This window comes from Erpetoichthys calabaricus, chromosome 7 (genome assembly GCF_900747795.2).
Source record: "Erpetoichthys calabaricus chromosome 7, fErpCal1.3, whole genome shotgun sequence".
NCBI classification, from domain to species: Eukaryota; Metazoa; Chordata; class Cladistia; order Polypteriformes; family Polypteridae; genus Erpetoichthys; species Erpetoichthys calabaricus.
Window position 1 is genome coordinate 39,114,843 of NC_041400.2, and position 26,943 is coordinate 39,141,785.

Below are 26,943 nucleotides of genomic sequence, written 5' to 3' on the forward strand. Positions count from 1 at the left end.
ATCTCTTCTTCAAACTCTTCATGAAAATAATCAGTGCCTTCACTATTGGTAATGGTGCATTTTGACATAGAGCAAGAAATGACTCAACTGGCATCGTGTCATAGTAAAATTATGATTTGGAAGTAAGAGGTGATGTTGTTAAATTAATGGCCAATGTCAGTCATTTTCTAACTCGCTTTGCCCTGAACAGGGTCGCTGAGGGGTGCTGGAGCCTACCCCAGCCGGCATAGGGTGCAAGGCAGGAACAAACCCTGGACAGGACATGTAGCAAATGTGTGGCATGTAACACCCAATTTCTTGCCAGAAACAACCATGTAAAATCCTCAGGAACTAAACGCATATTTCATGTAAATGCAAACATGGCAGAATTTGCACCTGTAAAGTGTTGATTATTTGCTGATATGGAGTTAAAAATGTTTCCATAAACTCATAAGACGATAACTTACCAGGATATGTAAACCTTTAAATATTAATCAAGTTCTTAAAATCAAAATAATGTCTAATTTTCTAATACATAATGCAGGAAAGTTAATAATTTTATTAAATTCAAAACACATAACTGCTAATGATGATGCCATGTTATGCAAACTGCTCTCTGCAATTTGTAGTGAATACAAAATGCAGGACAGACACGCAACACTGGGGTTAACATGCATCGATTTGCATCTTTCACTTATTTTTTATTATCATCTTCAAATTCTTCTACTTACAGCTCAAATAAAGCTACAAATTCTATGTGTTGGGTCTATTCAAATAAAAAGGCTGCTGATTATCTTAAAATTCTGATTAAAGTTAAAAAACAGTACACAAATTTATTTTTTTCTCTCTCCAATGGCTGTTTCTCCAGTGATGCAAGTCAGGAATAAGCGTGGATTCAGCTCTGCCTTTGCCAGAGTTCTAATATCTTCTCTACCCATCAATTTTTAGTTTCATTTATAGGAATGTGCAGTGTTTCCTGGTGATGCCTGGGTTTTATTCTAAATGGTCAATATACATTTTACATACCTCTGCCAATGGGGAAAGCACTAAGGTCATGGCCACTCTTTCTACCCATGTTGAATTGTCATTTACCTTTAAAAAATCAACTTTAACATTAGGCTCTGATATCATAAAGGAAGGACTTAATGCTGAGTACGAAGTAAGTTTCTTGTGACACTAGTGGGCGCTGTTGCTCCTGAAAACCTTGCAGACAAACGTTCAAGGCACCAGGTAAAAGCACTAATAATATTTTTAATTTCTTTTCCTTTTGATATTGTGCCACAGTAAACACCACACACGCCACAATAATCAATAATACAATACAAATAATAAATCAATCCTCCTCTCCTCCCAGCAGCTCCGTCACTCTACCTCCCAATTCCGGCTCTCCTTGCTGGGTTTCCTATAGTCTTTTATATAGTTCTTGACCCAGAAGTGCTTCTGTCTTTCTGTCCATGTGATTCAATAGCACTTCCGGGTCAGATGAAGACTTATATTTTTCTTCAGCCCGGAAGTACTTCTGTTCTTCCGTCCCTGTGACTTGGGAATACTTCCAGGCTACAGGGAAAATAAAAATCCCTGAGTTTCCCTGCAGAGTCACCCGATGGCACCCACGACACCCAGCAGGGCTGTGAGGTCGAACTCCATCTCTCATGATGCCCTGCGGGAATCCGGGGCACTTCCATGCTGCAGGGAGGACTCCATCTAGCAGCCTGGATGTGTTGGCTGGGATAAGCTGCCGGCCACCTCTCACATTCTGTACACAATATTTTTTGTTAAGAACCCAGGGGCTAATATGATTAATTCACAAGGGCTCCATACTCTTGAACATACCACATAATTTTCTAAATGTGCTTAAACTTGAGCATTGTCATTGGGGTGGGCCTAGAGCCTAACCTAACAATCACTGGGCACAAGGCAGGAACAATCACTGGACAGGGTGCCAGCACATTGCAAGGTGAGCACCCAAACACACACGTGCATGCAGACCCCATAGCCACTTTAGCATTGCCAATCTACCTAACCTTCTAACAGGAGGAAACCCACACAGACATGGGGAGAACATGGGAGTGTACCATGGTATCCTTACTATGAGCCAGCTGTGCCACCATGCCGCCCACTCTAGAATATGCTACATACAGTACATTTGCACAGGAGTAAAACTTTCTTGACGAAGATCAGTTCTTGCTTTTCCTACTAACTTGGCTTTTGTTGATGCTCATTGTAAAACAAAATTGTAGAGGAAACTGTATTCTTTTGAATCCGAACAGGTAATTAGTGGAAATGATGGCAGAAATATAATTTCACACTGTAGCAGATCCTGTAAAAGTGGTAGCTTCAGTCAGATTTGAATCTAACACTTTGATCTGTAATCTTGAACCGTTACAAAGATTTGGAGTGTTCAGATCAAAAGAAATCTACACTGAATTGTGGTTCCCTTTAACTTCTTACATACAGCATTGACTTTTACAAGCTGCACATTTACGTGTACCATGGAATAAACTCAACATTTTAAGCATGCTCTTTTCACTTCAATAGTAAGCCAACATCCTTGGGTGAATTTCAGCAGATTTTGCACCCTCCGCTCACAGAAACCTCACTATGGCACCTTGTTCAACAATGGGTCAATCCGATTGTGGAGTGTCCATGACCTTGGCTTCAACTAGACTAACAGTGTGTTCGAATTACCCAGAAACCATCGCAGACGTATTGCATTGTGTCACCTTCTATGTGTTGCAGTTAGAGCATAATTTTCAAATTGCTTTTACTTTTTGATTTACCCTTGTATATATAGAGACGAAGCATAAGTGCAATCCTAAAAGCTGAAGAATTGCTTTAAATATTAATGTATTTATTGCTACAATAATATCAAAAACTGCACAATATCCTGTCAATTTTATGTTACCATTGATATATTAATTGTTGTAACAAAAGAAATTTCTAGTAACTGTTCTTGAGCAATAGTTTTCATTCACTCATTTTTATTACATATAATATTCTACTATAAAGCTTGTGAACAGCTTACTTACAAATCATTAAACATATTCCTATCAGTCTCATTTTGGAAGATACACTACTCCTGTTTTTAGCCTACAGTTTAAATCATTGTTTAAAACATACAGTATAATGCTGCTGGTGTTTTAGATGAAAAAATTGATTTAATGAGGCTTCCTTTTACATATATAGCTAAAAAAATGATTTCCATCCTTCTCCTCAGCAAAACTATTTCAAAACGATGTGAGTAGTATGACTACATTATTATGCATAGGATTACATGCAGCATGTAGCCAAGATAGCTTGTTTTAGTTTGAACTCCAGTCACTGCTGGCAATATATAGTATATATATATATATATATATATATATATATATTAAAGACCGCATCAACATTAAGACCTTTCCACAGACCAAGTAAAAGACTACTCTGCCAACATGGGAGCTTATTTAGAGCACAGAATCCAACACTCTCATAATTCCTGTAGAGAAGACAAAATCCAATATGCTAGGACCCGAGAGATTTATTTCACTTGATTGGATTTGTTTTCTACAGCATGCTATTCTTTCGCAAAACTACAAAGTGCAATTTAATTGTGGAAAAGACTAACACACACATAAAACTTTTTTAAAAAATACAGTATTTTATTCCTCTATATGAAAAATGAAACAATGGAAACTAAACACAAGACAAACAAAGATTTTTTAAAACCTCTTCTCTGGACTGACCAAAGAGCTTTGCCAGAAATCAAAATCATTTTAATTGTTTTAGTCATGTACATATTATAGTTTTGTCTTTTGTTTAAATTTAGGTGCTTTGGATGAAAGACATCAACAAGGAACTCAATTATTAAATAGAAAAAAATCCATCTATCCATCATCCAACCCACTATATCCTAACTACAGGGTTACGGGGGTCTGCTGGAGCCAGTCCCAGCAAGCACAGGGCACAAGGCAGGAACAAACCCCAGGCAGGGTGCCAGCCCACCGCAGGGCACACACATACATACATCAAGCACACACTAGGGACAATTTAGGACCACCAATACACCTAACCTGCATGTCTTTGGACTGTGGGAGGAAACCCATGCAGACACGGAGAGAACATGCAAACTCCATGCAGGGAGGACCCGGGAAGCGAACCCAGGTCTCCTAACTGCGAGGCAGCAGCACTACCACTGCGCCACTGTACCGCCCATAGAAAAAAATGACTTTTTTAATTCAAAGAGTAGGCTATTTTCAGGTTTAGCTGACACCACTGGTATATGCAGTCAAGTGAAAAAGTAAGTACACCCCATGGAAATTGTTGACTATTTGAACATATATGAACAAGCAAACATTAGATCATCATGCAAACAACACCTACAGATAAAGATGATCTACTTGAACAAATGACATATAAAATCAACATGGTGTATTCATTCTCATAATGTAAATTAACAAAACTGCAAATATGTCATGTTGGAAAAAATAAGTACGCCCTACATTTATCACCACTTCATATCTATAGAATAAGAATGTGGTCTTCTAATGATTAGAACCTTCTTAGGGAGTACGTAGGTGGAACCTACCGCAGATATTTCTTTGCTACTGACATGTGGGGTGTTACCATGCCAAGATCAAAAGAGCACTCTAAGGTCTGCAGAAAGAAGGTTGTAGGTGCCTATGAGTCTGGCAAGGGATTTAGAAAAATTATTTGACATTAATTATTCCTCTGTAAGGAAAACCATCTACAACTGGCACAGATTTCAAAGAACTGCTAACTTGTCCAGGATTGGCTGTCTCAGCAAATTCAGTCCATGAGCTGACCGTTTGATACTAGAAGAAGTCTCCAAGTACCCCAAAATGTCACTGCAGGATCTTTAGGTAACACTTGTAAAAGTTGGTGTCAAAATGTATGCATCTACAATCAGAAAGATTTTGACCTGAATGTGAGGTGTGCCAGGAAAAAAGCCTTTACTGTCCAAAAAGAACATTAGCGCAAGACTACAGTTTGCCATTGAACATCTAGGGAAAGACCAGACCTTCTGCAGCAATGTGTTCTAAACAGATGAATTAAAGAATTGTTTGGCCACATTAACAGTCGAAACATGGTGGTAGAAATGTTATGGCTTAGGGTTGCTTTGTTACCTCAGGGCCTGGGCAGTTTACAGTAATCGAGTTAAATACGAATTCTACATCATGATCCATCAATGTGTGCTTAAGAAGAATGTGAGGCCATCTGTCTGAAAGTTGAGGTTGAGCTGGAAATTGAACTTTCAACACAATTATGATCTGAAAGCACACTAGCAAAACCACCAAGGAATGTTGTAGAAAGAAGAAATGGAGGGTTATGGACTGGCCTAGAGAAATCCCTGATTTAAATCCCATTAAAATGTTGTGTGGTGATTTGAAATGGACTGTGAATGTAAGAAAACCCACAGATAACTTGCAACAGTGAACAAAAAGTTAGTCAAATCAATGTTAGAGACTGGTGTACTGTTATGCAAAACACCTACAAGAAGTCATTTCTGCTAAAGGGGGAAATACTTGTTTCTGAGGCCAAGGCTGTACTTATTATTTTCCCCAGTAAACCATTAAATCTATAGATATATTTGTTAAATTGTTATAAACTTGTTATGTTTTTGTTAAATAAATGACTGAGAAGCAATTTTTCCTCGTGTTTTAATTCAAGTATGTCACTTTTATCTATTTTCCCTCATCAAATATTTTGAGAAATCCAAAAGCTTCCATGGGTGTACTTACTTTTTCACTTGACAGAATGTGAGGAGTATTCAAACTTAAGAATATGAGTGAACAGTAATGAAAAATTGCAAGTTACTATGTCAGAGACACAGCTCTAGGTTTTGGATGCTATCTTATCAATTTTATTCATTTTGTCATACAAGTAGAACAGTGAATTTCCTTTCCTTGTCTGGATAATCAAGCTATGAAGTAGAATACTGTAATGGTGTAGTTTAGAGAGTCACAGAAGCAAGCATTTGCACAAGCAAGGATCACAAGAGCAAAGAGAATATAAGTGGTGTGGGCAGCAGCAAGCAAACGGCACTGGGCACATTCTAGTCAGCAGTAATGAGCAGAGAATGTATGGAGTAAGATTGCTGTCAAAAATAACTCGTAATAATTTACGACAAATTTACATTTCACACATGTGGATTACGCTTGTGCTTCTGAAAATTATGATTGCTACTACAAATTACGCTTGCGCTTCTGAAAATTACAAGTACAGTTCTGAAGTGTGAACAAACTGTCACGCTCCTCAAGGGAGTGGGGTGCAAGCTCAGAGGGACATGCACATACAAATGAAGGTAAATGATTTCACTTCATTTCCTCTCATATTTGAACCATTTGGGTATACTGTGTATCATCAGCTGTATCTCAAGCAATTTTATCTCCAACTAATTTAATCACCCCCACTCCATCTTATCTGTGGTTTTCAGAGTAATTCTTTTTCCTATTATACTGTGATAAAATGTATAGTAACTTAATATTTTGGTGCTTGCCCAGCATTTTATGAACTGATCATTACAGGAGGAAAGCAAAGAAGCGCTTTGGCAGATCAAGTTAATCTCACCACAGCAGCAAATAGGATGGGATGGGGCAACAAACTCAGAGCTGCCCACATCTAACTATGCAAATGCAGTGAACGTTACATGGGTGGGTGTGAAATCCTAACCCCGCCCATGTATGTGCACACCCCACTGAGCTCTGCACCCCGCACCCCCAGGTAGTGTGACAGTTTGTTCACCCTTGACAATTGTACTCGTAATTTTCACAAGCAAGTGTAATTTTCAGAAGCGCAAACATAATTTTCGGAAGCAAGTGTAATTTTGAGAAGCACAAGCATAACTCACAAATGTGAAATGTAAATTTGTCGCAAATTATTACAAGTTACTTTTTGACAGCGACCTCACTCCATAAATGAGCTCCTGCTTGAAGTCATTGATTAAAATACTTTCATATTTGAGGTCATCTATGCAATGAATCAAATTTGTGACGAATATTTTGTAGATGACAATCAATGCTTTCTCAACTGCTTATTAATATTTTTATAGATAATTATTCTCTCTAACTATAAAGCTTATTTGTTCCTTTGTTCTTTATTCACAGCTTTGTTTTACAAGCTACAGCCTTAACATTTTGCACAGAAATATTTATCACCAACCTGAGGTTTTTGAAATATATATAATATGCACTGCATTCCTAATAAAACAAAATCATTTCCAGCCATAAATCCTATTCAATCAATCTTCCACACATTTCTTTTCAAGACAAAGCATGAAAAATATGACTTGTTTTTAAATAGTAAAGCAAACTGTCAAAACACATAGTCACAAACCTTACAAAAAATGTGAACTGTTGTTTTATTAAAATTATATGAGATCATGCCTGCTCCACAACAGCAAAAAATAACGATATGGAATTGACATTTAAAAACATGCCTTATATGATACTGCTCGTTTTAGTAATACAACATTTACGTGATGGGTTAATGTGCAACTGAAATATACTTTGATCATTTGTATAATGCAGCTTCTAAACATCGGTCTCAGAGTACTTTACAAACATAGAGGGTTCTTTTCAATCAGCACCATAATGCAGGGACCACCTGGGTAATGCTTGGCAGCCTTTCGGTGTCACAGATCTCATCATACCTAAATCAGATGAATAAATCAATTTGTAATTTTCTCTGCTTCTGAAGGAGAACAGAAAAAAAAGCACATGCTACAGATGAATAATCCGAATTCATGGTTTTCTGCCTCTTTAGAAAACACAGAAATACATGATAGCGTAACTTGTGTGCTTGCTGTGAAACATTTAACAAAATAAAAGGCCGATTCTCTCCATGTTATGTTTTGGCAAGCTAGACAATACATATAAATCAGGCGTAGCTTTTTCACTTGGGGTAAGCCATTTACAATAATTCAGACATAATGAAAGCTTGTGGTCGCTGGATAAACAAACATCAGTATGAGCAAGGGGATGAGTGGAGGAATTATGGTGTTAGGCAAAGTGTTCATTAATATTACTGTAATTATGCTGCATGAACATGATGCATGGATCAAAATGGTCAGGGTTTTCATAAGGTAAAACTGTTGCTTCAAAATAGCAAATGCTGTAGCTCACTTGAAATCAGATCTTACAACTGCAAATGGAAAAATCATATTAAAAATTCTGTGATAAGAAATGAAATACGTACTTTACCAAGAAGCTCTGCAAGTGTTACATCTTCATGATTGAGAACCCACTTCTTATCCTGTTAAAATAAAAAGGTAGATGAATAGATTGCTACTTAGCTTCAATAATTCAATAATTGGTAGATGCAGTGTCATCCTTTTTAAAACCAACATAGCTGAGATAGACAGCAAGGCAAGTATGAAAAATAATAGTTGACTTTTTATTGCTAAAGGAATATCAGCATGCAGTATAATAAAGGAACTGATCGATATCATCATGCACTGGAATAATCCTGTAATTCATATTAAACTTGGTAATGTCCTGACAAATGTAATTAGCAAAATGTAAATTACAGTATATCAGAACTACATCCGGCAGGCGAATGTTGTATGCGGACAAAGAGCTCTTCATTACATCAATTACAATGACACGAACATGGAAAACTAATGGAAAACAGCTCTCTAAAATGACACACTGTAAGATAAAGAAGGAAAAGAAATTCTGCTAATACCAGGTGCTTTATATCCTCAAGAGAGAAACAACTTTATTGTAAAATTGACATTGAACTACTTAGACCATGAAAAGAAAGAAGGACAAACCTTCAAACATAATCAGAAGCATTTGCAGAACTTTGCTTTTTTTGTTTCGATTTTGAGAAGGCTATATTAAGCAGCCCTCTTATTTGATAATTTTTTCAGTTAGTGGTAGAAACAAACAAGCTGAAGATTACAGTTTACAATGTTTACATCTTTAATAGTATTTCACGAAAAAGCAAAATTTTATTGTCATTTCTAAACATCAAGCCAGTTATTCAGTTACAAGTTTGCAAGGTGCCAGAGCCTATCCCAGCAGCATCAGAATTAGGCAGCAGTCCACATGCAAGCACACCCACCCAACCTAACCTGTACTTCATTAGGAATTGGGGGGAGAACTGAGATATAACATCAATTACTTTATACCCAACTTCTCCCTTCAAAAACACCAACAAGCTTAGACATTCACAAAAACCTATGGGTTAAAAATAACATGCATCAGGTAGTTTAGGGCAGATTTCCAAATCTTCCTTTTAACATATAAAGCATTAAATGGCCAAGGTCCGGCTTACTTGTCTGAACTTATCATGACTTACAAACACATTAAGATCTCAAGATGCTGGTCTGCTTATGGTTCCAAGGATTAATAAAATAACAATGGGAGGTCAAGCTTTTAGTTACAGGGCCCCTAAACTGTGGAATGGTCTGCCTGCTACTATAAGAGATGCCCCTTCGGTCTCAGCTTTTAAATCCTGGCTGAAGACTCACTACTTCTGTATAGCATACTGACTAGAGCTGCTGATTAACTGTACAGACATCTCTGCATCTCTGTTGTTAGTCATTAGCACTAAAACATAAGTAACATGATAGTTATAATTGGATACTAATCCACACCTATTCTGTTTCTCTTCTCGGTACTCAAATGTGGTACTTGGTGCTACGGCCCACCTGTCAAGTTGTTTTGCCTGCATAAGGTAAAGTTATCCCTGATGGAGGATCGCAGGAATTGTGGGGTAGAGGGGTCCTTTCATCGGATTGGCTGGCCCAGCACTGTTTCAGCCGTGGAATGGCCAAATGGGGTAGGCCGCTTGATGGATGAGGTCTCCAGGATTCTAAATATATCCAAATCTTATTATTTGATATTATCTACTGTTAAATTCTGCTTCGTACTTCTAAAATTTTTATTTTTATACTGTATTGAGGATTTGTTCTATTCTGTGTATTGTATTGTATTGACCCCCTTCTTTTGACACCCACTGCACGCCCAACCTACCTAGAAAGGGGTCTCTCTTTGAACTGCCTTTCCCATGGTTTCTTCCATTTTTCCCTACAAGGTTTTTTTGGGAGTTTTTCCTTGTCTTCTTAGAAAGTCAAGGCTGGGGGGCTGTCAAGAGGCAAGGCCTGTTAAAGCCCATTGCGGCACTTCTTGTGTGATTTTGGGCTATACAAAAATAAATTGTATTGTATTGTATTCAGATTATTTTTGAAATTAATGAGTAATGTAACACAATACTTATTTTATTGAAGTAAACAAAAAAAACTGATATGTATTACTGTGTTACTACTGAAGCTTATTTTCATCACTCCAAACAAAAAAAAATATTGCACTATTTTGCAGAAATATTACATTTATTTGATTACATCCTGCATGTGTGTGCTCCGGCTGTCTGGTGATAGCTTGTGAAAGAGAGGTTAAGCACATGTGTAGCATTCAATCAAGGGAAAAGAACTGTACTGAAGTTTATACTTGTATGCATTTGATTCTGCATGAGCTGAGGGGTAATCTTAATCCACCAAGTTTAGCGTCACAGGAAGCCCATGATTATTCCAGCAGCACTGCGTGTAAAACAAGAAGCAAACGTGGTGGACGATACAGTGGTCCTTTGCATGGTACAATGGTACAGCAAAACAGAAAAAAGTGAGCTGAACCCAATCCAGTAACAGAAAGCTATTAATAACATATCTGTTAAGATTTATTCCACCTACAGTATTTGCTAAAGATATACTAAAGTATTGTGATCAGGTGGTGCAGTGGCCAATGTTCATACCGCAAATGTTTTGGATATTGCACTGGGGTTGAAAAAAATGGATGGATGTTAGTTACTTCACAGCACATGAAGGACTAAACTTCTTTATGACACAAGAAAATGATTAAATATGGCTGTGTTTCTGCTCAATTTCATAAATGTTCATATATGGGCTTAGGATTTAATAATACATGCTCGCATGTAAAACGTGTAGTTTTTCATACAAATGAAGAAAAAGCAGTGCACTGTTTGTAACACCTTAAATTTTATAATTAGAAACTACACATCCAGTCTAAAGTTTTAGAACAACTCAGTTTTTCTTCAAATTTAATCAGTTGAAATGCAACGAATTACCTAAAATGGTGAAAAGGTAAGCGGTAAACTGACAGAGGTTTAAATTTAAAGTTTAGATTAGCAAAACCTGAAAAAAAGAAAATATCAGAATATTACAAATGGGCCTTCTTCAGGGAACAACTAATAGTTTACAACCTACAACCCACTTTGTGCTGCAGGTTTAGCAGGGCAAGTGGCAGTAAGAAAGCCATTCTTTAAAGCAGGGGTCCCCAACCCCCGGTCCGCGGCCCACTACCGGGCCGCAGCCGTCTGACAGCCGGGCTGCGAGAGAACTGCCGGCAACGGAGACTCACTCAGACTTTTCAGAACGCTTGGTGGGCGGGGCTTTGCAGAGGCGCAGAGAGAGAGGAGAGAGACCGAGGTGAGAGAGTATTACAACAAAGTATTTTTATGGTCCCGACAGTTTCCCCAAATGACACACGAGTCTATAGAAATCGCGTTACTACGAAGTACATTCAGCAGATGCTTTCATTACAACGAAGTGACCTTGAAATGCTTGAACGAATCATCCACAGAGCAGTTAGATCTGTGGTCGCAGCTCAGTTGTGCACATTTGCACAACGACCCCCAAACAGAAACATTGTAAAAAAAATCTCTTTCTTCGAACTTTCCTCGTACTGTTTTTGTTTTCTGTGGTTTTCGGTGATACCTTTTGCTTATTGCTTGGCAACATTTGAAAAACATCCATTGGAATTTAACTCATTGTCACCCTCCTATAGAACAGCAGACACAAAAAAAAGATAGCAGTGTTAATGTTTGTGATGTGCAATCTGTTGGAATGGCAAATGCAAAGCATATGTCTTTGTTATATGCAAAAAAAGAAGAAAAATCTCGGGTTGCAAACATATGCGAACTGCTTAATAACTTAATAATAATAGAAATGTTATGTAAACTGTGTATAAAACTGACCCCCAACCCCCCCGACCGGTCCGTGGAAAAATTTGCATCTAATAAAGTGGTCCTTGCTGTCAAAAAGGTTGGGGACCACTGCTTTAAAGGACAAAATAGGGCCTTGAAATACCAGCTGTGGACTACTGCAGACTGGAAGAAAGTCTCCTCTTCACAGTAGAAACTGAGACTTGCTTGTTTGATGACTGTTAAGCAGTGCTTGAAACTGTTGTTCTGTGATGAGCAGATCTTGCAAGTTGATGACCCTGAGAAACTTGTCTTCTGGTTGGATTGTGACTTTGGGTCTGCCAGATCTCTTCCTATCAGAGTTTCTACCGGTTTCCAATTGCCTTTGGATTGTGTAGGACACTGTATTCACTGAAACAGTCATTTCATTTGTTAATTGCCATTTTCATGCCATTATTACTGAAATTTACAACTTTCTACCGTGTAATATTGTGCAAGAAGTACTTCATAGGATGTAGTAACACAGTCTGCTCCAACTCTGCTTTATGACAGAAAGAGGACTTTTAAGTAATCAACAGAAATTGGGACAACTATGCAAATTGTTAGCTTCAGCTTGCAAGACTTAATTTACTTAATTGCTGCAGAACATCTGTAGGTTGTAAGTTACTAGTTGTTCCTTGAAGAAGGCTCATTTGTAATATTCCCATATTTCCTTTTTTCAGTTTTTGCTAACCTGAACTTTAAATTTAAACCACTGCCAGTTTACTGTTTGCATTTTAGGTCATTCATTGTATTTCAAGAGACTTCATTTGAAGAAAATCTTGAAAAACTGAGGCGTTCTAAAACTTTTGACAGGTAGTGTATATAGCATAGTTACTCTTTTTTATTAGTATTGCATGCTGTAACTAAGTTACTTTTAAAAGTAATGTTCCTCAACAATGTTCCTAGATTCTTCCACTTCATCATTGTGTGAGTACTGAGAAAAGTGCTATATAAATGTAATGAATTATTATTATTATATCAATTACTGCTGACCAGGGCAGAACTAGCAGAGCAAGAATTTCACATACTGACTTGTAGCAAAGTTGGCATCCTATGATAATGGTGCCATGTTCAAAGTTACTGAGCTCTTCATTATGACCCATTCTACTGCCAATGTTTTTGCCATATAGTGTATATTGAGATTGTATGGGCAAGGAGAAACAAGGGGAAAAGGATCAACAGATTCTGGAGAAGGCCTGCCACAGGACAAAGTTTGAGGGGAAGAAAGAGGCTGAGGAAGAAAGGATATGAGAGAAGAGGATAGAGAAATTTATAAAGGGAGCCAACCCCTAGCAAAGAGATAGTGACAGGGAAGATAATGAAGGACACTGTATCCTGTAGCGGAGATAATAATGAAATTATTATGTGGAAGACTGCTCTATAAGAATAAATTGGACTGAACTGAATTATTGTTATTGTACACATGAAACATTCCTACAATTCTCTTTTTCTGTTCTTTATGATTTGCAAACACAAAACACTGTAAGCAGCTCTTTAACATTTATGACAATAGTTTAGTCAGACATAAGATATTTCAATTATTCTTATATTACTAGAAAGAGAAAACAACAGGTGGAAAAGTTTCAACTTAATAAACAACAAAGAAAGATTACTCCACATCACTTTGTTTTTTCATCCAGTACAAAGAGTCATTTGCAGCATTCAACAGTAAAATCTCGTCTGGTACAAAGTCATGCTGCTCATAAAACAGCAGTATGGCTCAGAGTAGAAGCCGCAGCACTGCTGGAAGCCATTATTTTTGGAATTCACTTCTTCAGCCCACTTAAATGAAGTTCGTACTGCTGTATGACCCACTGAAACACTTCTCGGCACAGGAATTAATTTACTTGGTAATTAGGATGGTCACAGCTTCTCTCAGTCTTCAGAACATCAGGGAAGCCAACGCTTTAATACAGCTTGCTATGTAGACCTTCATTTTTAAACTTAACCAGTAAAAAATTAACTCAGCTGTATCATCACCAGATCTTGCTTAATTTTTACCACACAGGAAGAGTCACGCAAAAGGCTAAAGAATTCAGCAGATGTAAATTTCTTCCAGCTTTTCTCCAAAATGAATTCTACTAAATACTAGCCATCTTCTGATGCACCTTTTCTTACTTCTTCTTTATATGAGATAGGTGTGGCATGGTGATGCTGTAAGTGCAGCAGTCATAATTCTGCAAGACTGGGTGTGAACTCCGGCCTGTGTCACACACATGTGCATTTGGGGACAGTTTAAAGGTGATGGTGGTACACCAACGCTGGTCCACAAGATGGCAATGTATACTAATGCTTCTTCTCTTCCTCCCTCTTCTGACTGATGACTGACAACCTGTGTCCCTCTGACATCACTTCTGGTCCCCATGGACCAGCCTCTTCCTGTCTGGCCTGTACTTAACAGGAAGTGTCACCATCTTGGCCAGTTAAAGCTGAGACTCATGTCCTTAGGCTCTAAATTATTTGCCTTGATAATATATGGGGTTGTGGTGTCACCCCAACTCTTTGTCTTTTGTCTTGTTGTCTTTTACACCTGGTAGCTTCACACACAAATAAAGAGCCGTGTATGTTCCTGGACGTGTACCTTGTGCCTCTCTGTGTCAGGTATGAGGAGCTGGAGTGCCTCCTTCAGGCCACACTGTACTATTTAAGTATGTATTGATTTGCTCTTATTCAATATTTTTGATACTTTACTTATTCACCCATATATTTATTCATTTTCTAATTTGTTGTTTTTCATTTTTTTCTCTTGCATTTTTTTCTTTATTCTCTCGCAAAGCACTTTGAGCTACATGCCCTATATAAAAATGTGTAATAGAAATACATTTTATCATTGTTGTTGTACTGTATCTGAGGATACCATTGCGTCTACAAGGACTTTAAATGTGTAGTTGATTTTACAATTTACTTATTTGGCTGATGACTTCATCCTCAGTGACATATAACGTTTGAGATACATCTGGTTAAATTTCTTTTGTTTTTCCAACTAGGGCATAGGCAGGTGAAGTAACTTGTTCATGGTTACACAATGTCAGTAGTGGAATTTGAAGCCACAAAAGACCAAAGCCTTAGCCACTATGCCACACTGCCAGATTTTTACACTGTAGCTGGTGCTGCTCCTGTAGCTGTGGAGCTTTATTTTGTGTGCAGTTATGCATATTTGCCATCCAATTTCAAATCACACTGCACACTGCAAGTTGGACTCCGCCAGGGCTGCCCTTTGTCACCGATTCTGTTCATAACTTTTATGGACAGAATTTCTAGGCGCAGCCAGGGCGTTGAGGGGGTCCGGTTTGGTGGGCTCAGGATTGGGTCACTGCTTTTTGCAGATGATGTTGTCCTGTTTGCTTCATCAGGCCGTGATCTTCAGCTCTCTCTGGATCGGTTCGCAGCCGAGTGTGAAGCGGCTGGGATGAGAATCAGCACCTCCAAATCCGAGACCATGGTCCTCAACCGGAAAAGGGTGGAGTGCCCTCTCAGGGTTGGTAGCGAGATCCTGCCCCAAGTGGAGGAGTTCAAGTATCTCGGGGTCTTGTTCACGAGTGAGGGAAGAATGGAGCGTGAGATCGACAGGTGGATCGGTGCGGCATCCGCAGTAATGCGGGCGCTGCATCGATCTGTCGTGGTGAAAAAGGAGCTGAGCCGCAAGGCGAAGCTCTCAATTTACCAGTCGATCTATGTTCCTACCCTCACCTATGGTCATGAGCTATGGGTAGTGACCGAAAGAACGAGATCGCGAATACAAGCGGCTGAAATGAGTTTCCTACGCAGGGTGTCTGGGCTTTCCCTTAAAGATAGGGTGAGAAGCTCAGTCATCCGGGAGGGGCTCAGAGTAGAGCCGCTGCTCCTCCGCATCGAGAGGAGTCAGATGAGGTGGCTCGGGCATCTGATCAGGATGCCTCCTGGACGCCCCCCTGGTGAGGTGTTCCGGGCACGTCTAACCGGGAGGAGGCCCCGGGGAAGACCCAGGACACGTTGGAGGGACTATGTCTCTCGACTGGCCTGGGAACGCCTTGGGATTCTCCCGGAAGAGCTAGAAGAAGTGTCCGGGGAGAGGGAAGACTGGGCATCTCTGCTCAAGCTGCTTCCCCCGCGACCCGACCTCGGATAAGCGGGAGACGATGGATGGATGGATGGAATTTCAAATCAGACCATTTGTGTTTGACTTCTTAAACAGTGTGCAGGATGGAAACCACTGAATTAAAAGAATCTGTTGCTTCCCCTTAAGTTTTTATTTAGTCATTATGGTACCGACACCAGAAAATACATATATTTTTTTTTAAATACGTCAGATAAAACAGACTGTAATATGGAAGGAAATCCCTATCTCAACCACCATCTCCTTATTCAGAATTAACCTGGGCACTGATGGGTATAGATAGATTTATGCTAATCAAGTCATACAATAAGTGCACAGGCATTTTACAGATGACTGGGATCCATTAATCTATATAGGTGGTTACAATCTAATCTGAGTTCAAAGCAGTGTTTGGGAATCTGGTGTGAAGTTTTGGTAGGAACATCTCTTGCAAATATCCTCCAAAAATATGATTGACACCCAAGTTTAACTGAAACTAATTACAACTTAGCAATGGAGTGACATTTATTTTGTGTATGGGGACATTATATGGCGTTTAAAATATAGTAAATATAATTTACACTAGGAATTTTGTTTGAATTGTCTGGACACCAACAGTGTGGCTTCTCCATATTATTCATGTGTGCATTGATTTTAACCCTGATAATCTGATTTTCCATCCATAGCCCAAAAATGTGCACACTAGGTTTAATAGCAACTCTACATGTGAGTGTGCCTTGAGATGGATTTGTGCTTGTTTAGAGTTAATTCACACCTTGCACTAATGCTGCCAGCATATGCTCCTGTTGCCCACAGCCCTCAAATAAATTAAGAAAATTTGAGAACAGATGGATGGATGTATAGATGATGAAATGCAGCCACTTGACCAGGGGTATGAATACAAGCAATTGCTAATGCACAGATTATCTTAGAACTAAGCTCAGAGAGATAGGCACAAGATGTACTGTTACAGGTCCATACTTAGTCAGGCTGTACAATATTTTATTTATTGAGCCCAATTACATAAAAAGAAAATAAGAGACAGTGAAAGAAAAAAATACATATTGGACAATGTGCCTTTTGATAAAAAGGGAAGAGAACAATCAGTTCTTCTTAATCTCAGTAGTAGTCAGCTATTCTTGCACTAGCCATTCACACTACTGAAATAAAATATCTCCTTCCCTTGCTTAATCTTCAGCAGGTTCCTATTGTGGTGTTTCTGGCTTCCATTTTTCTTTCACAGCAGGTCACCTGCTCATTTCTCCCTCCTTTGCAAAAGGTGACAAACCAAACTCAGCCTGACAGGATTTTTACTCCAAGTTGTCTACCAAAACAACCCCTGGATACTGGATGCCTGCCGCTTTTAGAGATGAAATGATTAACTCTGAAGCCCATTCATTCCATTAAGAAGCCTCTGTGCTCCCACTAACCTTCAAAGACATTTAACCACTTGTTGGTCTGCTTTTATCATCTGATGCTTCTGTTCACAACCTTTAATGAGAGGATTGTAATTTAAAACCGTATTGCTGTGCAAAAGAAAAGTTGAGTATTTTCATTGCATGGAGCTTGAGATTTTGCATTCAAAGAAAACACAGAACAAAACAACGTAGCTTAATAAAAGGAAGAGCAGCAGGTGGCCCAAGTAGAGAGAATTCCCACTGTTGCAAATGCTAAAGCTTTTATAGACATTTGAGGAAAAATTGTACACAGCTGAATAGTTTAACAACAGTATGATCTTATATAATATGCAATTTGTTAAAAAGTGGCAGGTTCAGTTTAGGTTTAAGTGCTTAACTTGTATTTTTTTCATTCAGCGAGGATCTTTCAAATTATAGTATGTTAATGAAAGTCAGAATGGTATTCTGTTGATCGACCTAAGAAAACAAACAAATGTTCTGACCAAAGAGAACTAAACGTTAGCTGAGATAGCAGAGCTTTGCAATTCAACTACCAGGAATTCTTATAGCCGTAATTCAAAAAATAAAAAGCTGTAGTTAAGTTTCAAAATAGCATGATTTTCTTGCTTTTCATTGAAGGCCGTTGTAGCGGAGCGCTTATAGCAATCAACAACAAAAGTATGCATTCATAGCACACCACAAATTAATGTCTTCTCCAGAGGTAAGCATGTTCACAAATTGGGCCAGAAAGAACAGCTGGAGGAGAGCTGTGAAGATGATTGGTGGAATAAATATTTTTATGAAGAATGTATAAGACCATATTGTGAAGACAGCAAAACAAACACATCAACTTTTATATTTTGATTTCCTGATCTTTCATGGACCACATCTATTAAACCTCTAGAGATCAAAGCAAGTAATAAAACACCTGAGTACTAGCTTTTGCTTCAGGTGTATAAGAAATTTATGAGTATAGAGGAAAAACAAATCAAAAAAATGCTCCAGTAGAAAAAAACATAAGACGTAGACTCACAGAATAATTCAGCAACAGCTCAGTTAAAATTAACAGGAAACATCTGCCACTCATTCTGTGGTTAACATGAAATATTACGCTTGTTACTGCAGGGCCACAGAACAATCCATTTCCTAGCACAGAAGCTGTTGGCCCTCAAAAAGGCATCATGCAGGGATGTGTGTTTTAATCAACTGGCTTCAAATGAATTTCTTGCGGCAGAGACAAAATCAGTAACAGACATCCTCAAGCAATTAAAAATACATTTCCACCTTTTAAGAGCCCTCAAAGATGCCATCCATTAGAGAAAAAAAAGTCTGCGAGTTATTCTGAGGTTATTGAAGAATTATAGAAGTGGCTGTAAGTGCAGGATATAGGGTAGTACAAGAAGGGGAAACATGCATGTTTCCTGCTGATGCAATATTATCAAAGTTGATTGAATTATATTAAAACAACTGTATACTAAATTACATGCAATAAAAAGTTGTGTTGTAAAATTTTCTGGTTACCTTTTGTTGCCTGAAGGGGGCACTCCAGCTCTCCAAACCCAACACAGACAGACAAAGGCACAAGTTCAGCAACACATAGAAGCTTCTATTCTGCCATGGGAAACGCTTCCCAATCATTTCCCAGCACCAAAGCTCAATACAATAACCACCAAAGCACACAACCTTGTCTTCTCTTTCTTTGTCTCTCTTTACCTCTGCCTCCAATCAACCCAGCCAGCTTCATCTTCCTCCTCCCAACTCTGGCTCCTGGAGCAGTGGCAGATGGCTCCTTTTATACTATACCCGCGAGTATGGCCCATTAGTGTGGCCTGAAAGCGCTTCCAGGTGAGGTGAAGCCCGGTGAAGTAGGGCTCAGAAGTATCCCAAGCGGCAATCCCAGAACCCAATTGGGCTGGGCCACCAAAATCCAATTGCCATCATGCCCTGAGGGAATCTGTGGTGCTGTAGCAACCAAGGGGGCCTGCCACCCAGTGATCTGGGGGAGATAATGGCCTGAGCACATTTTCCCCCCGGTCCTTCAACTAAGGAGACTTCCAGGCTGTCTGCCACACCTTGTATATCACATTGCTCAAAACAAATATTCAACTTCCCCTTTTTACATAGTAAACAGTTATTTTAACACAAGGTAATTAAAAAGCATGGAAGACTACTAAGAAATGGCCTTCTACAGAAGAGAGTGACAGAGGAGAAAAATATGGTTGAAATGAAAAAAGTCAACACCAAACAGTTATAACACCAACATATGTATGGAGCAGGAGACAATACTGTGAAAAAATAAAGGCAAAGGCAAAATTCACACCAACTCAATAAAGATAAATTGTTAGGGAAAACATGGATGAAGAAAATATAGAAGAGTCAAAATACACAGGACTCCAGAGTTTATGCAGCACTGAAGAGATCAAGTACATTTAAATTGCCTTTGTCAATGGCATGAAGATGGACACATCTGAAAGAGGTAAATGACGGTACACCTCCTCTGATGTGTGGCATTCAAACAAGCTAAAAAGCTCCCATCTGAGAAGATCTAGCAGGTCAATTAAACAAAAAAGGAAGAAAAGAAAGATAGGATCACTCTGGTCCAATAAAAAAAGGTTTAATGTTTTGTCCATTGCTGTTTGTCAATCTTCTTTTCCTTATAAAAAAATGTACTTGTGTTAGCTTTTGATGATTCTTCATTGATTACCTTCTTTGTTAACTGTATTATAATGATCATTCTCTTGTTTCTTGGCTTTTTCATTTTTCTTTGCTTCTTGCCTTTCCTTCTTCATGTTAAGCCCAAGGCGGTGAGGCCTCTCAATACTTAAACTGAGCTGCCACCTGAGCCCTATTACAGGGTCTCACAAGTTCCAGGATAACTGTCAAGGAGCTCTTTATCATTGGCTTCCCTTTTCCTGTTTCACTAAAAATTAATATTATATTAGCTAAGGTGAGGTTTGGAATTCTTTGATTGTGTATCTGTCCTGCCACAGATAGTGAAGTCAATGGTTATTTTTATAAGACTAAAAGAAGAGACATGTAGAACAGACAAGCAAAAGTTTCTAACCAAGAAATCAAACAAACACTGTTGTCAAATTCAAAAACAAAAGTCTAAATCATTGTTGATATTCTAACTTGTAAAACTAAGGGGGACAGGGCTTTTGCTGCTGCTGCTCCTCGCCTCTGGAACTCTTTACCTCATTACATAAAGGAGTCATCTACAATTGAACTGTTCAAAACAAGATTAAAGACTCATTTCTATTCACTTGCTTTCCATGACCTTCAGTAATACCCATGGTTTCCTCATTGTGATTCTATAATCTTTCTTCCACTTATTATTTATTTTATTTCTATTTATGTTATTTTTTTTCCTTCTTTTATCGTAAAGCACTTTGGCCACAGCATTCCTATGTTGTTTTAAACGTGCTATATAAATAAATTGACATTGACACTGAATTCTTTATTCTTTTCTTCTCAAACTAAGATGATCAAGTGCTCTGCATGACCATCCCGCTGATGGGATTTCGAGGTCATTCCTTACAAACACAGCAGCGTCTTCAAAATGGTGGTGTCCATGAAAACTATGACAGACTTTAAAAGAATACAAAAATATTTCAGCTAACTTAAAAAAAAGTTTCAAATAAGAAAACCTTCAAGAGAATTCAAATCTACTGTACATGCTCCAAAAACTAATATGAAAAAGCCCCAGGAGAACAGAAAAAGAAAATTTTTAAATGTAAACATATCATAAAAGTATTGCTTTGCCTTTTGTATTTTTAGCCCATTTTGTATTTTTGCCTTTAGTACTTCTAGGTCTATTTAGCATTTTGTATTACTTGGCTTATTTAGTATTCTGGCATGGTTTTTCTTGGCCTTTTCCTCATTGTTCTGCTTGGCCTTCTCTACATTACAGTATTTTGGCGGTATCCCCATCCATTATGTTATTTTTTGCATTTTGGAAATTTTGTATTGCTTGCCTTTTCTCTTCACTACAGTATTTTTGTATCTTTGCCTTTTCTCCATTATAGAATTTTACATCTCAAATTTTTGTAATGCTTGGCCTTTTATCAGAAGAATAAACCTATAAAAAGTAATGGAGGTGATCAGAAGAGAAACACCAGGACACACACAAAGATCAAAACCAAAAGCCCATCCTATCTTTCAAAAGTCCCAAAGCACTAATAAAAAGTCAAAACTAAGAATCAGAAAAAGAGTTCAGAAACAATGAAGAAACAACATAAAAAAGTCTTATACAAATTCTTTGTAATATATCTGCAAACTCGGATAGACAACAGACAAATTGAGGAAAACTTTATACATTTGATCTCGGTAGTGTAAACACTTGGGTTCTGGGTCAATATACACAACATAGCATTTGCCAGTTTCCCAAAATGGTGTTGAAATATGCAAAAAACAATAACAAATACATGAAATTATAACATGCCTTTTTCTTATTTGCGTTTTTACTTTTTTGGCCTATTGGCTTAATTATTTTTATAGCCTTTAATTAACTTATTGTGCTTAAGTAATTAGTCAGTAAACCTAATAAGCTATAGTCTAGTCATTTTTGGTGTTCACCGTATTCCTTTCATCTTTATAGACAAAACACTAACAGAAAAAGCCCGGTGTAAATTCCTTTAATCATCACTAAAAATCATCACTAAAATATCAGAAACTTGGGAATAATATCACATACAACAGGACACACTCTTCAACTGAAGGATGTAAAAGGAATTAACAGAAACAGATTTGAGAGAACAGTCAACAATTTTCACATCATAAAATACAATATCCTACCATTATCCAAATACCATCAATACCATGTATTTCATTTAAGTTTGCACAGAGCCAGTTTCTCATCTGGGCAACTTTGGATAAAAGCACAGTCCAAAGCATGGCACACTAACACTGAGAAAAGTGCTATATAAATGTAATGAATTATTATTATTATAACACATGTACCCACACTCACTCACACTGGATCAATTGAGAGCCACCAATTAATTAACCTAACACTCAAGTTTGTGACATGATAAAGGGCAAACAGGAGTAACTAGGGAAACACATAAAGCTAATGGGGGAAATGTGCAAACACTACACAGGAATCAACTGGGCTGTGATTCAAAAGCAGAAGTCTGAAGCTGTGAGGCGCTAATCACTGCACCACCTTGTTTTCGACAGGAATACCATTTCCTGTAACAAGAGTTAAATTGACAAGTGTAGCGATCAAAATATATAATGAAAATGTAATTCTAAGAATAAGAAAGAAATATTGTTAAGGTTAGAAATATAATTGTTGGAGAAAACTGATATCCCAGTAGATACGTTCCTCCGACAACCTGCAACATTAAGCTCCTATACAGCAGATATTGTTTTACTTTACTGATTAAAATTGATAACGCTACTCTGTTTCAATGAGACTCTTTTCTTTGTATGCATCTCTCTCCTGATGTCAAATATCAGGTGTGTATGAATATCTAAGATATTAAATATTATTAGTCTTGTTTGCTCATAGACTGAACAAAGTCTCAGTCAAAATGGCTCTAGCAATTTCAATTTGTTTGTTCTCATCAGTGAGGTTTCTTCTTCAAAGCAGCAGTTTGCTTGAATAAAACTCACTTAGGCACCTGGTAACCCTTTGATTGATTTAGCTACACTCAGCTTGGTTTTATTAAGCTTTGGAATGGGATGTGCTTCTTTATGGTCACTGCTAAGTTAAACACTGTATTAACAGCTTTGAACTGGAAGCCATGGCCAATTCTTAGTAGCACAGAGCCCATGGAAGAATCAGCCCAGTCTGGGGCACCAGTCCATTGCAGTGCATGTATAATTAGACATGGTAAGGTGTTGTGCATCTCCAATTGACCTAATGTCAATCGCGATTTCTCTCTTTTATTTTTTTTTCCCAGATTACAAAAGTTTTTCTCTAGTGTGTTTCCTCATTTTTGTATACAGTGAACAAGAAGGGTAAAAAAAATGTTCATTAGATTACGTGATATTTAATTAATAAGTGTTTAATTGCAAATTTAATTTTAATTACATTTTTAGGAGATCTAATAATTTGATACCTTTTCTTTTGAGATACGGTAATAAAAATAGTTTTACTCAATCAAACCACTTGTTAAAAAATTTAGTACAATAAAAGGTGGTAGGTTTTCTATTCTTGGATATAAAATAAATCTCTTTAGCCGTGTTGTTTATTTCAGATGTCTTTTCTATTCATCTTTATCAAAGACATCAATGTATTTTGAGCTAATAACTATTGTATTTTTCCTTTATTTCTCACAGGCGATTTAATTGGTTCATTTAATCTCATAATAGATGAAGAAAATTCATAATCATTCTTTTCCAAAGCAGTAGATAATTTTCTTCAGTCTACTATTGATACTTTAATGCTTTGAATATTCACAAGTTAGAATGCTAGGAGGTATACTTCCTGGTGGGCAACTCGATAGTAATTTTACATTATTGCATATTAATTGTAGCACTCAAGTAATTGTACATTACTTGTTTTTGTGATATTTTTATGTTTCTTTCATAAAGCAGATTTTTCTGTTTGTGCAATTTCTAACTTACTGGTTACATATAATTAATAAAGAACTTTGAATTGTCAGTGACAAATATTTATTGCATTTAAATGTTGAATTGTATCCTATGTTTAAATACCCTTAACACTTCACATGTTTGCAAATTTATATATATGGTATATTATCTACTCTATATATATAAAATCCTAAGCCTAAAACTGCAATGATTTTATGTCACTTTTTATGTCATGTTTTAAATCGGGCTTATTTTAAAAAATATATATATGCTTGGTATCATTCTTTTCATAATTGTTAGATTTTCAGATTCTTATTCCGTTTTTAAATTATAAAGTAAAATATCAAGAAAGTCATGGTTTTTAATATCAAGAAAGTCGTGGTTTTTATTTTTGATCGAGTAAACTTTCTTTCACAGGAACAAAGTATTTAAAAAAATGATCTATTCATAACACTAATATTTGTATTTAGGTGATTTAGTTAGCTGAAGGTTGAGTTACGATGTCCCATTGCATACCACTTCAGTTTTCACGTGATTTTTCCTGTTATTTAAATGAGTCATTTAAAAAAAAAAAAAAGTTTTTTTTTTTATCTATAAGAATGTCAGTTAAAATGAATGGATCGTTTATTTAGTCTCATAAATACTCATCGACCATAGTGAACCTCAGTTTAACGGGAATACTCCAATCGGTAAGAGAGTAAATAGATCATTCTCATTTCATGATTTTTACTCCATTAAATAATTTATAGAATTTTGTGATTTTGTGACTCCAATAAATAATATTTTTTCTTTTGTACATTTACAGATTTTACTAATATTCTGGCCGCAACTGGGGGTTGGGTACCAAAGGCGCCAGGGGGCTTGGCCCCCCTGGTATCACAATAAAATACTATTGTTATGCCACAAGACAATGAAAGGACTGGGACATAAACAGGAGTCAAAATAACAAAGCTAAGGTCACAAATGGAAGATCAAAAAATAACTAGCAACAAATCATGAACCAAGCTGAAATGAAAAGGAGAATCAACTATCAAAAATTTTTTGAGAAAAACTGTACAAGGAAGTGACACCAGGCATCGACCTTTACACCCTGTATCCCAGACCTGGGCATAGTACAGCCTGCAGGCCAGTGGTCTAGTCCTGTCTGGCCCGTAGAAGGTGCGGGCAGCAAGTACTTGCTAGGGTGTGTCAGTCCATATCACAGCTAGATGTGACTGTGCAGATGCAGATCAAAATTAATATGTATGGGAAATTGAGGAAGATTGCATCAGAGAAAGGGGTGACACAGAGATTGTTCATGTTATATTGGATAAATGAAAATGACAACTGTTGTTAGTCTACGTCCTGTCTGCATTTTGTGCAGAGACACAACAAAAATGAGTGGAAAGAAATGAAAAGTTGATGTGGAAAACAGATCTTTTAACAAATCCTGGACTCCTTAGTACTTTTTCATGGAGGTTAGCGGTAAAGCAATCTATTGGGTATGCAAAGAGAACATTGCTGCATTTAAAGACTACAATTTGAGCCATCACTGCAAGACCAATCACGCCGGAAAATATAGAAATTTACCTGAAGAGGAGAAGGTGAAGACTGAAGAGGAATTGTTGGCTAAACTGCAAAAACAGCAAACTCTTTTCACAAAGCTTCATACAGCAAAGCAACAGTAAAAAATATTAGCTCATAAAATTTCAAAAAGAAGCAAACCATTTTCTGATGGAGAATTTGTTAAAGAAGGCTTATTGAAGTCAGCAGCAATCCTCTGTAAATCAGTGCTGAAAATGAATTATGTGGTTGATGTGGTAATACATCCTGTAAAGTTCATCAGGGCCAGGGCATTAAATCAGAGAAAGTGTGTTACACTGTTTTGAGCAGCATGAGGCTGATCACACTGATCTGGGCTACCACACAGCTGTCAGGAGGCTAAGCTTGGGCAAAGTGCTCAAAAAGGTCTGGGATCTGAAATCAGAGATTCAGGAGTTTTGTCAAACGAAAGGAAAACACACCCCTGAACTAAGCAGCACTGAGTGGCTATCAGATTTAGCTTTTGCTGTTTATGTGACTGTACTTATGAATGAACGGAATACAAAAATGCAAGGCAAAGGTCTTTTTGCACATGATATGGCCAGCCTAGTCAAGGCCTTCATGAGAAAGCTGTTGTTTCTCTCTCAACAAGTAGAGAGGCACACATTGACACACCTTCCCACACTGATAGGGAAGGATCGATCTGCTGCTCGGCTTAACAGATATGCAACCATATTCCAGTCACTGCATGGTGAATTTTCCAGGCGATTTGAAGACTTCAAAGCAGTGGAAACTGAAATGTTCACCATCTCCTCTCCTTTTACATGTGATGTGGACAGTGCCCCCAGAACACAAGTCAGTGCCATTGCTGACATTCTACAATTCTGTCAAAAAGGAGAATTTCCTACACTCGAGAAGACTAGCTCAGAGAATGCTTGTCCTCTTTGGATCAACATACATATGTGAACAGACATTCTCAGTAATGAAATTCAACAAATCCAGGAACGGATCTTCTCTCAGTGATGACCATCGGTCTGCTGTATTGCAAACAGCAACATCAGGAAACATAGCCGACTTCAGAGTGCTACTTGAAGCTTATCAAAAACTTTATTCTTACCACTAAGTTGTCAAATGTACAGAGACAGCAAAATACTTTATCAGTAATTAATGCAGTAAAATGTATTTGTTATTTATTTATTTTTTATATTACACAATCAGGAATTGTACGTTGTGTTAGAAAGCATGCTATAGTGTGTGTGCGTGTGTGTGTTCCATGGTTCAATAAATCAGACAAAATCTGTGAATATGTGGTCTATATTAACTTTATCATAGTGAAAAAAAGAAAAAACATGTTTACCGTAATGTAACAGTTGGCAGAATGTGTTCGGCCCTCCTCAATAAGCTGGCATTCTGATGTGGCTCACCATAAAAAATAATTGCCCACCCCTG

General features: G+C 37.6%; 1 protein-coding gene across 1 annotated transcript in view; it reads right to left on the minus strand.

Annotated features, from left to right (window-relative positions):
• The window catches only part of fer (fer (fps/fes related) tyrosine kinase), a 396,648-nt gene that overhangs the window by 139,918 nt on the left and 229,787 nt on the right, over window positions 1-26,943 (minus strand). Inside the window, exon 13 of the mRNA XM_028804820.2 lies at window positions 8,173-8,229. Within this exon, the coding sequence (XP_028660653.1) occupies window positions 8,173-8,229 (57 nt within the window). The remainder of the gene's footprint in view (window positions 1-8,172; window positions 8,230-26,943) is intronic.